This window comes from Streptopelia decaocto (genome assembly GCF_964273445.1).
Source record: "Streptopelia decaocto genome assembly, chromosome: 17".
NCBI classification, from domain to species: domain Eukaryota; kingdom Metazoa; phylum Chordata; class Aves; order Columbiformes; family Columbidae; genus Streptopelia; species Streptopelia decaocto.
Genome location: NC_138672.1, coordinates 8093208 through 8108448, shown reverse-complemented (window position 1 = coordinate 8108448; position 15241 = coordinate 8093208). Strand labels below are relative to the sequence as shown.

General features: G+C 52.2%; 1 protein-coding gene across 1 annotated transcript in view; it reads right to left on the bottom strand.

Annotated features, from left to right (window-relative positions):
* Nucleotides 1-1136: 1136 nt before the first annotated feature.
* NTNG2 (netrin G2) overlaps nt 1137-15241 on the bottom strand; it is a gene marked incomplete at its 5' end in the record, with an annotated part of 40403 nt that continues 26298 nt past the window's right edge. Inside the window, 4 exons of the mRNA XM_082067700.1 lie at nt 1137-1449; nt 1989-2123; nt 2533-2720; nt 14995-15171. Of these exons, the coding sequence (XP_081923826.1) occupies nt 1226-1449; nt 1989-2123; nt 2533-2720; nt 14995-15171 (724 nt within the window). The 3' untranslated portion in view covers nt 1137-1225. The remainder of the gene's footprint in view (nt 1450-1988; nt 2124-2532; nt 2721-14994; nt 15172-15241) is intronic.

Genomic DNA, 15241 nt, shown 5'->3' with positions numbered 1-15241 from the left:
CAGTGGGGCTGGACAGCAGATTCCCCTGGAGAAGCATCCCTGGGCTTCTCCCGCAGGCTCGATTGGAAATGGCCTTTCCACACAAGCCCAGTGCTTAATATATCACTCAAGCTTTGTTCATTGTCTACAGTTAGTGCTCTAACCTAGGTTCAGCAAAGTAATTAGGAGAATTAATTAATAGCTCTCAGTGATGAGGCAACCTCTCTCTCCCTCCCCTCTCCCTCACCAGCTTGGTAGTGACTCAGAAAACACAGGAGGACGTTATGAATCAAAAAAATAAGTCTTTACCTGTAATTAACTGTGCACACGAAAAGGAAAATGTGGCGATCAAGCAGCCATTAATAGTTGCTTTACTGGAGGAGGATACACCAGAACCAAATGCTCATGGCAAAACGTCCCTTTAAGTTGTGGATCTTTTATAACTTTTAATCCAAACAAAAATAAGTCTCTACCAAAAAAAAAGTATTTGAACCGTACACTATACGGACACGTGTGGATAAGACACTGCACTCCTCACGTACCAAATGCCTAATGGCCCTGCCTTCTCCGTAACAGCAAGAAAACATGACCCAGCAATGAAAATACAAAAATCAATGCAGCAACTGGAGTCGTAGGCAACTGTATGTGCGTGGCCAGGCCAGGCCGATGGTGGGACATGGGACTATGCAGCAAGGATGGACCAGAGTCCCCCTTTCCCCCCTCCCCTTCCCCTGCCTGTTGTGTCTCAGGGCTCTGGAGTTATCATGACAGGCTCTTTCAGAACAGGACGCTAAGAAGAGGGAAAAACAAAAAGAACACCCCAGCCTATACCAAAGTAAATAAAGTAATAATAAAAAAAATATCCCTTGGATAGCGGCACTATTTCACCAGGGCCCCGGCGGCCCCAGGTCGCCCTGTGCGGAGCAGGGAAGGAAAGTCGCTGTGCGGAGGGAAGGACGAGCCCTGTGTCCCCACCAGGCTGCGGGACCGTGGCCTGGTGCAGTCCCCACGCTGGTGCTCGGCCGCCGGCTCCGCGCTGCGGCCACCCCGGTGCTGCCGGGATGGGTTCGTGGGCAAGAGTCAGCCCCTGGGTTTTCTGCAATACCTCTCTGCTCGGAACGTGGACCGAAAGGTGCTGTGCAAGTCCTAGCGTGAAGGAAGGTGGAGGAGACGGCGGGGGGAGCAGAGCCACCCGTTACCTTTGTCTCCCCAGGTCCCTCGGGTGACGTGCCTGGGCTGGGCTCCCTCAGAGATCCACCCAGCCGCGCAGATGGAGGGCGAGCACCCCGAGCAGGACGGTGCTGAGGCTGCCGTGGGCGCTGGGGGCACCGTCGCAGTCCTTTTTGTCGGCTTCACACCTGGATTGCTGGCACAGGACCCCCTTGAAGCCCACAGGGCAGATGCAGCGCTGGTTCTGGTAGCAGGTGCCGCCGTTCTGGCAGAGCAGGAGCTCGTCATCGCAGACGTTGGCTACGAGGTGGGAGGGGAGGACGTGGCTGTTAATCTGGGGTATGTTAAACCCCTTCACTGCAGCAGAATGAGGGAGGTGAGAGCCTGGCCCAGGTTGCCCTGAGAGGTGGTGGATGAACCATCCCTGGAGACATCCCAGGCCAGGCTGGACGGGGCTCTGAGCAACCTGAGCTGGTGAAGATGTCCCTGCTCATGGCAGGGGGGGCACTGGATGAGCTTTGACAATCCCTTCAAACCCAAACTATTTTGATTCTATGAGAATCTAGAAGCTTTAGCTTTTTTCTCTAGATCCAAGTGGTTCAATTACCCAACCCTTATAGCATTACAGCAGCCCCACGACCAGAGGAAACTGACTGCAAACTCCAAGAACAAAGCTATCAAGTCATTTTGGGTTTGGGGGGAATGGCTGGAGTCTGCTCACCCTACACCCTGAGCACCACGGGGCACCCGAGTGCTGAAGCTCCTTCTCTTGTTTGGAGCCGTCTCCCGCCTCCCCCGTCCCTCTGCCGCAGGGGGACCCGGTGCTGCCAGCTACTCACGGAAGCAGCCCTGTCTCCAGTAGTAGTTGGGCAAACAGTCGTCACACTTGGGCCCCGTGGCTCCTTCTTTGCATTCACAGTAGCCGGTCTCGTTGCAGCGGTCGTGCATGGAGCCGATCTGGTTGCAGTTACATTCTGGCCAAAGATGAGGCTGTTAGTGCCTGTCCTGCCCAGGGCTTTGTGCCCACTGATGTCCTGAGGGAGGTGTTTGGGACTGGAAAAGTCTGGCTGTGTGCTATGGGAGGGCTGTTAGAGACCAAGTGGATGGTTTCACAAGAGGGTCCAATGGTGCAAACAGCCACAGGTGCGAAGAACACCCCGCTTTGGAGCTGAGCAGCTCCTGGTAGAGCAATGCATCTGAATCGTGTTAGATATTATTGGGGGTTTGTTTTCAGGGAAGAGATGCCTTGGGTAAGAGCTGCTGTCCTTGGGGAGCATGCAGGTGGACACATCACCCTCCAGAGAGGGGCTGAACTGAAGCCCACCCCACAGATCGGGGTCCCACGTGAGCTGTCCCGTGTCCGGGTGATGCCGAAGCGCTCACCTATGCATACATTCTCGTCATCCAGCTCCGCCGAGCTGTTGCGGTAGAAGCCCAGGCGGCAGTGCTGGCAATGCTGGCCCCTCGTGTTGTGCTTGCAGCTCACGCAGGTCACCACGTTCAAGAAGTCGATGTAGCTGCAGCGGTTGGAGTGGCCATAGCACTCGCAGTCTGCGGAAAGGAGGAGAGAGCTGGGGAGCAGGGCTGGGAGCATCCTCCCTCGTGCCAGCAGGCATGAGGAGGCTCCTGCCCCAGTGAAATGCTGCGGCTACTGCTGACATGGGGCTGGGGAGGATGAGTGTGCACAGCAGCTGCCCTTTCTCACTGCCACGGGGGGCTTGGGCTGTAAGCCATTGCTTAGAGAGGAGAGCCAGTCCCAGGACATGATCTCTTTAAGAAAATGCATAATCATGGGAGCAGGCTGTGGAGGGGAGTCAGGTGTTAATGAAACAGCTGCCTTGTTAATGAGCACAGCTGGGTTCAGCTCTGGTGGGGCTGCAGGACCTGTGAGGGAGCTGGGCTGGGGTGCAGAGCCCCAGCAAAGGCTGTGACAAGGAGGGGACTGGAGCGGGATGGGGCTGGCAGATGGTGCAGCAGGACTTGCTGCCTCCAGCGCCAGGAAAGCCCTGGACAAGGCTAAAATGGAGCCAAAGCTGCTGCATGTCCAGGTAAAACCTCGCTGCCCCTTGGCCTTCTCCCGTGTCCCTGCTCAGCATCCCCCTTGCTGTTGTACCTCCCAAACCAATGCTGGTTGTGCAGCGTGGTGACTCTCGCATTAAATGCTTAAAATGAGTCTGTGCAAGGAAGTGTGGCTTGTGTGGGGTTCTTCAAAAAGCAGTGGATGAGTGTGTGAGCGTTCAAACCAGGGCTGCCTGCCAGTGTTGCTGGTGGTTGGGAGATGCCACTATCACTTAGCTGAACACTGCTCCTGACCTCTCTCAGCTGTGGGCACATGTTAGGAACCAACCAGCTGGGTTTAATTCATAGCTAGAGGAATCTGATTGCTTGCTGCTTATGCTTTTTATGACATGACTTAGGATGGTGACCACCTTGCGGTGTTGGAGTCAGGGTGCTGGACGTTTCTGGGAGTTTAAAAGTGTAATGCAGGAAGAGAGGAGGTTCCCAGGCTGCCTTGTGGCCCTGCTGCCCCTGTCAGGAGGTGTCCCAGCCAGCGCAGGCAGGGGACACTGTGAGCAGAGGTGGGGTCAGCCAGCTTGGAGCTTCCCCAGCTGTTGGAGAGGAGGGAAAGAGGCTCAAAGCTGGAGTTTTGGTCCAAGCTCTAGCACTGAACACTCAAGGATGGCAGAGGGATGAGAGGGAAGGCTGTGGGTTGGCATGCACGTGCACTGGTGGAGGAGACTTGTGTCAATGAAATGAAGACCAGGGAAGATGGAGCAGGGCAGAGGTTTCCCCACGGTTCACAGCTGCCAGAGGAGGAACTGACAGTCTGCTGTAATCTTGACCTTCTGTGAAACAACTTTTGCCTGCTTCATCAAGACTCAAAGACTTTCAGCTCAAATACTTCTGGCTGCCTCACTCCCCAAGTGTTGTTCCACCCTAGGGATGCCCTCCTACGACTCAGATAGGGAAACCCTCCCCATCTTTAGTCGGAAGCTGCTGGACCACATCACCTGGGCAACGACCAGGAGCCCCGAAGCACCGCGCTCCCTCCTCTTACCTTTATACGTTTCAATAGGAGCCACTGGGCCAGAGTCTGGTTTGAGCCGGATGAGTTTTGAGCTCTTTGAGGATGCTTAAGAAAAATCAGAGACACGCTTTTTCTCGCTGCTTAGCACCGCTCCACATCTTACCCTACTACGGGTAGCTCTGCTACACGAACAATGCCAAAGCGAGCCAAGAACACCACTCTGGCAGTGCCAGCATCTATTTCTGCACCAGACAGCTGGTAGCTGCTAAATTTCTTGTCGTCTTCTCCCCTCCTCAAAGTTTGATGCATGAAAACCTGAATGCGCTGCACTATTGCAACGCGCAGAGCTGGAAGCTGAGGAGCTACTCACACATCTCCCCATTATGCACGTTCAGTGGTGTGAATCGGGTTATTCGGGATAAGGACCTATAAATCTAAACAGCTTTAAAAAAAAATCTACAAGCCTTGGGCTCAGTTTGTTGGAGGCCACACCAACTGGCACCCAAAAAGTGGCTAGAAATAGAGTACAGCTAGGAGGACAAGCGCTATGGAGGTGGTATCTAGCAGGGCTTGCTACGGGGTCCTGCAGAGCTCCCGCCTGGCTCGTCCCCACCAGCACATACCTGGCTTCTTCCCGTGCCTCTTGCCTGCTGTGCGCCCTGCTTTGCTCTTCGGAGCCGCTACGCGAGACGATAAAACACATCTGAGTGCTGGGGTGGGGAGAGGACGCCCAGGGCCAGCCCGGCATGGTGGGGCTGGGCCCATTCCCCAGGGTAAGGGGCTGCCCCGGCTGGTGCTTCCTCACCAAGTGACCAGGGAGCTGGGGGTAAAGGCCAACACTTCAAATTGAGCTGATGGGGTTTGATGCTTGGGGGGGAAGAAGCAGCTCCATGGGTCCCCAAGGTGCCTGAAGCCCCATATCTCTGCAGTGGGTGCTGCAGGTGGCCCTGGGGGCTGTATCCTTGTGGAGAAGCCCCCATGGTTGTGCCTGTCCTTCACGACGACGGGGCTGTGGCCATGAGGAAGCTCTACAGGGTGCTGGGAACAGGGTGATCTGCTAATGGGGCTTGGCCCTGTTGGGACAGCACAGCTGATCAGCCCAATTAATCTTGCCCATTAATCCTGGCTGGGGAAAGCTGTGTGCCCCTTGCCCCATGGCAAGACAACCCTTCCCAAAGCAGCTGAGGCGCCTGTGGGCTCTCCTGGGGCCCAGGAGACACCCTGCAGCCACCCCAGCTCTAAACATGTCTCCAAAAAGATGCCCATGGGACTGGATCAGCAGAACCGAGCTGAGGTGGACCCTCTGAGTAGGAGAGCAGATTGTATGATGGTGGGTCATGTCTATGATGGGTGGCTTGTCCTGGCCTACAGGCTCTGGGGCAGAAACCTGTCCTGCCCTGTCCTTGTGGGCAGGCACAGCCTTACCTCGAATGTTCTCAGGAGGGTCTGGTGGCTTCGGTTTAGGTCCAAGTGCCGCTGTGTTTGGTGGGCGCTCAACAGCTTACAATGGCATCAGTTAGAGAGAACATCAGATTTAATACAGATCTCCCTCTTGGTTGCTTAAAAAGGTGGCAAAGGGACACTGGAAGCTCTAGGCAGGTATCTAGTGTGAGTTGGTGGAGCCATATCTGATTGAGGATGTGCTGAAGCAGGAATGAGAGACAAAGTCTCCTGGCAATTAGAGTCTTTAAGACAGAAGCAGCACTCCTAAGGGAGGGTGCAGGAGCTGCCAGATGGGTGAGCATTGGCATGTGGTCATTATATCACCCAAGCATGGAGAGAAGGTGACCCTGCAGACCACTGTCAAGACTCAGAAGCCCCGTTTGTTTGGCAGAGACTGTCAGCATCACCTGGCATTGATGCCCATACTGTAGCAAATACAGTTTTGTTTCTGCGAGGCCAGAGATGGGTCCCAAACCACAACAGTTCCAAAGAGCCTCAGTTTCAGCACTTTCTTCCCCCCCGACAGCTGAGTATTTCCAACCACTGGGTTGTGTGCTGGGCCCAGCTCCAGCAGTTATGTTCTGCACTGGAAGGGATGCTGATCTCTATGGCTCGAGCGAGCTACAGGCACCTCAGATGGGAATCAGGAGCTGAGCACCAGCTGCTGAGGCGTTTGTGCTGGTGGGAACCCCGAGGAGGAGAAACTTCAGCCTCTACAGCCAGTGTGAAGCCCCCCAGGGTTCCCACCAGGAGCAGCTCACCCCAGGCAGTGCCACAGGAGACCTGAAGTGAGGAAACACAGAAGGCGGCATCTATGCTACAAACGACACAGGCCAATCTATTTACCAAGTTATTCTGCTCTACAGACAGACTCTGGTCTCAGGAGATGACGGGATTTCCATGATCCTCTCCGTTCACCCCAGCAGCGAACTGCGAACAATCTCTTCTACCACTTACCACCCTCATCTCTCATGTACACGACTAAAACCCTGAGGCTCAATCCAGCCTCACCAGATCCCCAGCTCAGGCAAACCCGGAGCTTTCTCCCAGGCGGGAGGAGGAAAGCGATGCATGGAAACCAGAGAAGCGCAACTAGAAACGAAAGCGTTTGCTGAACATCAGGAGCTGGTAGTCGCCAGCAGGACCCAGCTCAGCCACGTGTCTCCTACCTTCTGCTCCTGGGCCAGCCTTGGCCAGGGGGGATCCCACTTGCAGCGGGGCAGCTGCTGACAAGCTGGTGTAGTCTTGCAGCGATCAAAGGGGGGAAAAAGCTGCGTTACTGGGTGTGCTGGGGGAACCGGCCACCAGTGAGGAGCTCTGATGGAGGGTCAGAGCTCTGGGAGACAAAACCGACCCAACCCTGTGTGTTTGCATAAGGAGATCAGCGACAGATCCGCGCCCCTGTTGCAACAGGACAAGGGGTGATGGTTTTAAACTAAAGGAGGGGAGATTCAGGCTAGGTAAAAGAAACTTTTACCAATGAGGGAGGTGAGAGCCTGGCCCAGGTTGCCCAGAGAGGTGGTGGATGAACCATCCCTGGAGACATCCCAGGCCAGGCTGGACGGGGCTCTGAGCAACCTGAGCTGGTGAAGATGTCCCTGCTCATGGCAGGGGTGGCACTGGATGAGCTGTGAAGATCCCTTCAACCCAAACCATTCTGTGCTTCTATGATTATCTCTGCTTTGAAATAATGGAACTAAGAAATAGCACAGGTCTTAGGATGGAGGCACAAAGTCTAATCCCAACATCTAGCTCCTCCCTCAGGCTCTGCTCTTCCCTGGGAAACACCAGTTTAAAGAATTTGCAAGGCACTGCAGAGAAATTAAACCAGCAAGAAATTTATAGATCACTTGTTTGATTTCCCTGCAAACCCTCACCCCCACTGGCTCCATCCCCCTCCCCGGCTCCTCAATATTGGTAACAATCTTCAGGTTTGCTAGAAAACAAACCAAGGAATAGAATTTTAAAAGCCATATTATTAATTTCAAGCTCCAGTTGGGTAACATAAGGAGGAGGAAGAAAAAAATGTATCTCTCGATCCTTGCCAAGTTTCAAAGGACAAACCTGAGTAGGAGAGAAATGTGATTTCCCAGCCTCGTCAAGGGGATGATAAACAATGCAGAATAAAAAAGAAAAAAAACCCTATTTTTTTTAAATGACAAGCTCTAAGAGAAGGTGATAGACATTGTCCTTTTCAGCTGGAAAGTGGAAACCAATTGATATTAATATGGTGTTAAAGAGAATATGAAAAAAGCCCAGTGCAAATTGGCAAGGGTTTAATTAGAGTCACAATAAAAAACAGCCCTGAAGGCATTTTTGCTTTTTAGTCATTCACATACACCTCCACTCAGATGCGTTTACAGAGCCAGGAAAATTATTAATGCTCATTATCCTGAGAACCTTTCCCTTGTAGCTCTGGGATGTTAATGGACAGTTTTACATCTTGGGAGGGGGAGAGACGCATTTCACCCCCAGACCCAGTTCATACAAATGGGAAACACTGGGCAGCTCTTATTTTTGGAGCTTGTATCAGTCCCCGCTTGTCTTGGTTGGGTTTCTGGGGCAGCGGAATAAATTGAACCAAGAAGTCACACTTTGTAGCAAAAAACATGAGGGGAAGTGGCTCTGGAGTAGTGGGGAAGGAGAGTGAAAATGTCTTTTTCAAAACATAAACATGGGGTCCCCTTTCTGCAGGACCTACACAAAGTCAGGCAGGGCTCAGGTTGGCTTTGCTTTTCCCAGAGGTGAACTGGTACTGCTGAAACTGCTGCAAATCGGGGGGAAAATGGAAGACGGAAGCAGAGGGGGGAAATAAAAAGAGTTCTTTTCTTATTTTGAATGTGGGAAAAATGCAACAAATGGCAAGCGAGGATTTGACAGGTTTCAAAGGAAGGGTTTGAAATAACAGAACTGCAGAAGGCAAATGAGAATAGCACTTAATTCATCCTCCTTAGGGTAACACTGATTTCCCGTCTTTCTACCCATTTTGGCAGCCTCGGCTGCCTTCAGACCACAGACCGTGCCCATAAACTCATCCTTCTCCCCTTCTCACCGCACAACAGGTGACCGGGCACGAAAGCATCCTATGAACATGACCACAGCTCCACCTTGACCGCGGAAAACACCACGAGCAGCCAAGGAAGCAGATGTCTAGCAGATCCGTGCAACCCGGAGACAACGCAAATCTAATCTGCTCCTCTAGCCTACGTGTGACGCTGCCTTGCTGCTACCCACTAGTGTGCGGAGGCACGGAGGAGAAGGGGAAAAACACATCGGGCTGGCTTTAAATACCTGTTTTTTTCTGTGTCTCTCTCACAGGCTCAGAGGCTGGTCTGATGGTGCTTGCTTGTGGTGGAGAGCAGAAATTCAAAGGGTAGAAGACAGGGTGTAAATTAGAGGGTGAAACAGCACAGGGATGGGGCAGGGCACTAACAGGACTTTTTTTTTTAATGGTTGTCTGGCTGAGGTGTTTTTAAAGCAAGGAGGGGTTTGTTTAATGCTTCTAAAATTCAGAAAGGAGGTAACGACACAGTATCTCACTGTGGGACTCTGACCCAGCTTGGGGTTATTGTGTCTCCTGCAAATGGGCGTCTTCCCAGGAGCTGGAAGGGTCATCTCTTTAACGAGCAGTTTCCCTTGAGGTCCAGGCGGGTCAGGTTCACAGCCCCTTGGGGATGTCATGGTATTTAAAGAAGTGCTTTACATTTTGCAGGACCGGAGCAGGAGGAAGGTCTCTGGCCAAAAGCAGATCAGAATGAGGCCGTGCCTTGATTCCCTGGTCAAAGGCACGTGATGGACCTTTGGCACCAAACCCAGCGCGGTGCCCAGGTAAGAGAGCTGCTGGGTGGCCCTGACCACCTTCTGTTTTGGATCATCCCCCCCAGGGACTGTCTCCATCCCCAGCAACACCGTTCTGGGCTGGGACCTGGCTCTGCAGACACACAGATGGGGGCTGGATGAGGGTGAGGAGCTGTGAGCTCAGGCTTGACCATATCAAGCTAGAGACGTGGCAGTTGGGTTGTGATTTAGTTATTTATTTTATCCCTTGCCATCAGCTAATGAAAGCACTATGGAAACGTTTTCTCTGCCCAGGAAGCAGGTTTTGGAGAAGGACTGAACCCTGAGGTGCACGATGTCTCCCAGGTCCCTCAGAGCAGTTTGGCAGGAGAGACCAACCCCACACCCCCCAACCCCACACAGATGCCATCCTGCCCACCCCAGATGTACGACACAAGCGAGGCAGAGCGCTGCAAATCATCCACATGATAGACGCTGAACACACCACCCACACGTACACGGCACTTGCAAAAATGTCGCTATGGGCAAGCATGGATAAAAATCAAAGGACCCCAAGAGTGTGGTGCAAATGTAGATGTGGTCACCTGTCACGGCTGGGGCTGTGACCATGACCTGAGCTCTGGTGGTGGGTGACCCTTCTCCTGCACATGGTCCTGGGTGAAGAACACTTCCTACCAGACAAGACACTTGTCCTCTTTTGCCCAGGGTCATTCCAGCTCCATGGAAGATGGAGCTAAATCCTCGGCTTCCTGATTAACTACTCAAGCAGGGCACTTCCATGAATATATCTATATTTGCATAAACATGCAATCAAGTTTCCTCATCCCTTTGACTGGCTTCTGGCAGCTCCCCCAGACAGACTGTTACTAACATACTGTGGGTGTAAAACGTCCTCCTGGGAAATATCAGGCCCAGAAAGCATGGCAATGGGAGGAATGCGTGTCTAATTCCCCCATGAGAAGCTTAAAAAAAAGTCCTGCTGTTAAGTTTTATCTGCTCATTTCCAAAAGACAAGTGAAAACGCTGTCTCCGTGTTCACGGTGGGAGGGAAGGAGAAACCCCCAGAAAAAGGACAAAAGTTTTCCTCCACGGGGTGATTTTAGAAATTAGGAAAGGATGTTTCTGGTGTGTGTGTGAATTCCAGCCCTGCGTGCTCCTGCGCTGCTTGTACAGCAGCTGCCTGCGGAACGTCAGAGTGGCTCTGACCTGGGAAACTGCCCTTGGAGATGCATCGCATCCTGCATCGCATCCTGTGTCCCGTCATGCGTCCCACCCTGCACTGCATCCCACATCGCATCCTTGAGTCTGGCCAAGGGGCTGGATGCAGCACTGGGAGAGCCAGCAAGGACAGAACCAGCTTCTCCCTTGACCCGATGTCCCATCCCTGCTTATAGGGATCGTTATGTTTGTGTTACAGGTGTCAAAGTTTCCCTGGGCTGAATAGAGAGAACAGCAAACCAGCACTGCCCAGAGTTTGGGGGATGTGAACAAAGTTGGGGTGATTTTTATCCATGTCCCTTTATCATCCTACAGAGCAGATAACCAGCGCCACCAACACCGGAGGAGCCAGGATGGGAAGCAGCCGAAAAGAGGAGCCCAGCGTTGGAGTCCTGGCCCTGGCAGGGAGTGTGGCACCCACCTGGCTGGGTGGTGGTGGTGGTGGCAGGTAGGGGGGTGCTGGTGGTGCTTGTTGTGGTGGTTGTGGTGGTGGGTGCTGGTGTGGTGGTCGTTTTTGCAGTGGTGGTTTTGGCGGTGGGAACCCGCTGCGGTCGCTCGTACGCTGGCAAGCAAAGAGAAGAGGCAGGCGGCGCTTACTGGGGGGGAACGGAGGGTTTCCCTGCCAGCCCGGGAGGCTGCTGGGGCTGAACTGGTGACCCATTTCCCAGCGCGGTTACAACTGGGGCACCGCGGGGATTAAGGCGATGGCAGCGCGGTGACGCCGGCCACAGCGAGCGCCTGTGTGCATGCAGGGGGCTGCGGCTGTATCAGCTCACGCCATTGGTGCAGATATTGGCTTAAACACTTACAGCTCTGTCATAAACTAATTGCCAATTAAGCTGAAAAGGGGAAATGAAAGCACTTCTGGGCACAGATGGGGTGAAGAGCAGGTGGGGGTGCAGAGGAGCCCCCCCGCCCACACTGGGGTCCCTTCTGCCACCCCACAGGCAGCAAAATACCCGGCACCACCAAAACCAACCCCTACCATTGGCATGTGTTAATTTCCACCTGCACCCTTCGTTCAAGGCAAATTAATTAACGGCACCAGCCCTGCGGAGCTGAGCAGGAGCGAGCCCGGGTGCGGTGCCCACCCCACGGCGCTCGCCACAACAGCCCCAACCAAAATAACACTCGCAACACAAATTCCTACTTAACTTACACCTGCTGCCCTCCTGTCCTTGTTTGTCCCACTGCTTCATGCAGATTATCGTGCTTAATTTCATAATAGCCCTGAGCTAGTTTAAATACTTAATTTAGGTCACTTCTAGTCTCCCATGCAGGCTAAATAATCTCTCCTTAACTGGCCTTGGACACAAATCCCTCCTGTCCACCCCGTGCACATCGCTCCCAGCACCCCCCCAGCTCCTCCCTAGCAGAAAAACATGATAGGGAACATTTTCCAGTAAAACAAAGGTAGAAATGAGGATGCCAAGCTCTGTTAAAGGGGGGAAAGAAAAAAACAGAGTTATCAAAATGGTTTTAACCAGAAAAGTGATGAATATTTTTCACTATTAAAACATTTAATTTTTAAAATCCTAAATTACTTAAGGGTGACTTCGATTTTTTTATTTGAAATTTTTAAGCATTTAAATTTAACTGCTTAAAAATCTAAATAGGGTTCATTTACCCAGAGAAACCATCCTCCACTTTTCAATTAGGTGCATTTTTCTTAATTGCATTTGCATCTCTCTGAAACTATTTCTCCTCCAATTCTTTCCACCTGCCTGCAAAGCAAAGAATTCATTATTCATTCAGGTCTCCGATTCGTTTCTTCTGGAGGGTAATTCCAAGCCACAAAATTCAAACCCAGGCTTCTGCCTACCCAAAACTCAAGGGTCTTTGATATCAAACTACCTCCAGCTTTGTTAAATAAGGAGCCCTACCCTACCATCAATCTTTCAATAGAAATCCCCGCTGAGCTCGACTGTCTTCTCTGCCGAGACTTCATAGACATATGTTCATATACATGTGCACATACAGATGTACACACACTTTGTATATGTTTGCTTATCGATAGCCCAAGGTGACCCAGACTGGATTCCATGCCAAATAATTCAAACCCGGCTCCTTCTCAGAGCAGAACTCTGCAATACTAGGGGGGGAAAGTTCACAGCCAGCACTGCTGGTTTTGAAGAGTCTCTTTTTTAATTTCCTTTCCGGCTGCCATTCTAACGAACCTCATGGGGGGAAACCATGCCAGAGGATGAGGCAAAATGAGGCTGCTGAAGTCAAAGGAAGAAAATATAAGGCTCTTTGACAGGACAGAAAATGAGGCACAAGTAGGGAAGACTTATTGCCTGGAAAATGATAATGGACAGAAAATAACAATATTGTTTTTTTCCTAGTGACATCTGCAAGGGCCATGCATCGGGGTGTTAAATGCCAGCATTTCGGTTATGATTTTACTTACTGCCATAGGCTGAGCCTGGAGCTGCACCTGGAAAAAAGCAAGAAGAAGCCCGGTCACTGGGAGCAGGATCCGATACCAGCAGAAACACGACAGAGGGACCGAACTGCAATTAGTTAGCAGGGGTCTCACCCATAGGCATATCAGTTTGCTGCAACAGCTTAAAAGCTGCTTTTGACAAACCACAGAGGCAACCAGACAGGGCATCTCAAGGTCGTGGCAGCGCGAGCTTTTCACCTGGGGAAGAAAAACCCGCGTGGTCCTTGCTGATGGGTTTTTTTTGTTAACCCTTTCCTTGACCGACCATCAAAGCCCAGCAAAGGACCAACACATCTGCTAAGGTTCATCCTGCTAAATGCAAACTGTGGGGACTGAAACTGCTTGTTGCACCGAGTTGAACACCCTTCCCACCACAGCACCCACTCAACAGGATACTGCAAAGCCACTGGCTTCCAACCCACCAGTCCAAGACCATCTAAGGACCAGCTCTGGGCTTTCAGCACCCAGGAGACTAATGGTTGTGGTCCTCCCTACTGTCACAAGCAGATCATGGAAAGTCTCAGCTTTGCATGAGTGTAGAGCACAGGACCAGTGATGGAAGAGGTAGGACCACCAAGAGGAAAGGGCTTCAGGGAACTGCCTCTGTTGGGGAGGAAGAGGATGTCGATGGAGGGAGGAAGAAGCAACAGAGAGTTGAGGTCAGGCACGAAGACTGAATGACAGATGGGAAGAGAGATGAATGGGAGAAGAAAGAGCAAAGGAAAAAGAGAAATAGGAAGATACACAAGGAACGGAGGGGAGGGAAAGAGAGAACAGCGTGTCTGTGCCTGTCAACACCAGAAACTCTCCCAGGCTCCTTTGAAGCAATGCAGCCGCTTGGTGGGAGCTGACAAGCTCGTTCCCTTTCAAAGAACCTGCTCGTCTACCAGCCCTGGCACACACAAAACATTCCTGTCACGGCCTTCGGAGCCTGGATTTCAGCTTTGATCATCTTAAAGCATATAAATCTTTCAAAAAAATTGGGGGGGAGGGAGGGAAAAGATTCTCTTTGGTAATGCTCAAAGCTGTTGCTTGAAAGGCTGGAGTGGCCACTATGGCTTTTAAGCAAGTCTGGTGATGCGGACTGGCCAGAAACCTGGGAGAAACTGGCCCATCTGTGATGTTTCCTGCCCCAACTCCCCTGCTCGAACGGCGGTGGTTATGCTGCATCCCTCATCTCATCTGCGTGCCTTTGCTCTGTCAGTGCCTTGCTCCAGCAGGCGATGGGATGAGACCGGAGCTGCACAGAGGGACTGCAGCTCACGGCGCTCGCCTGACATGCCAACATACACAGAACGGGATCCAGAAAGCAATCCAGAAAGCAACGCGTGCTCCCGCAGCTGAGCAGTGCCAGCACGGAGCCCATGGACGACTTGCCAGCCAGTGCTGTACTGTGACTAAACAATGCCTTCTTCAAAAGACATTAATTTTAGTATCTACAAAGCTATGGACCTATATCAAGGTCATCCTTCCTATTATTGACCATCATTTTGACTCATCACTCACCTACCAGTAGCCGACAAATCACCTCTGCATCCACCCAGACCGTCTCTCATTTCTCTGTGTACCAAGACACAGGTAAATGAGGTACAATGAGGGTGGTGAAACACTGGCCCGGGTTGCCCAGAGAAATGATGGATGCCCCGTCCCTGGAAACAGTCAAGACCAGGCTGATGGGGCTCTGAGCAACCTGGGTGAAGATGTCCCTGCTCGTGGCAGGGGTTGGACTAGATGAGCTTTAAAGGTGCCTTCCAACCCAAACTATTCTATGAAATAGCCACTTCTCTTTCAAAAGCTGAGCATCCTGCCCTGATTCGAGATGGAGAAGGACAAGGTGAGACTCTGCTCCCATCTGTGGGTGTTATGCAGCCCCAGCTGGGTGCGTGGCCTGGGCTGGCTTGCTGCAGGTTACTTACACGCGTTGGGGGACCCGTTGGGGAGAGGCAGGTAGGACCCTGCTCGCCAAGACCTGGAGCGAAAGTTCTTCTTGCACTTGCCGCAGTCCTGCCCCGTGGTGTTGTGCTCGCACTCGCACTGCAGGCTGCCCTCCTTGAAGGTGCACAGGTTAGCATGGAGGTTGCATTTACACCTGCAAGACAGGAGAAGAGCTGTCAGGTGTTACTGGCACTCCTCCTTGTTCCTGCCTTGGTACCATCCAC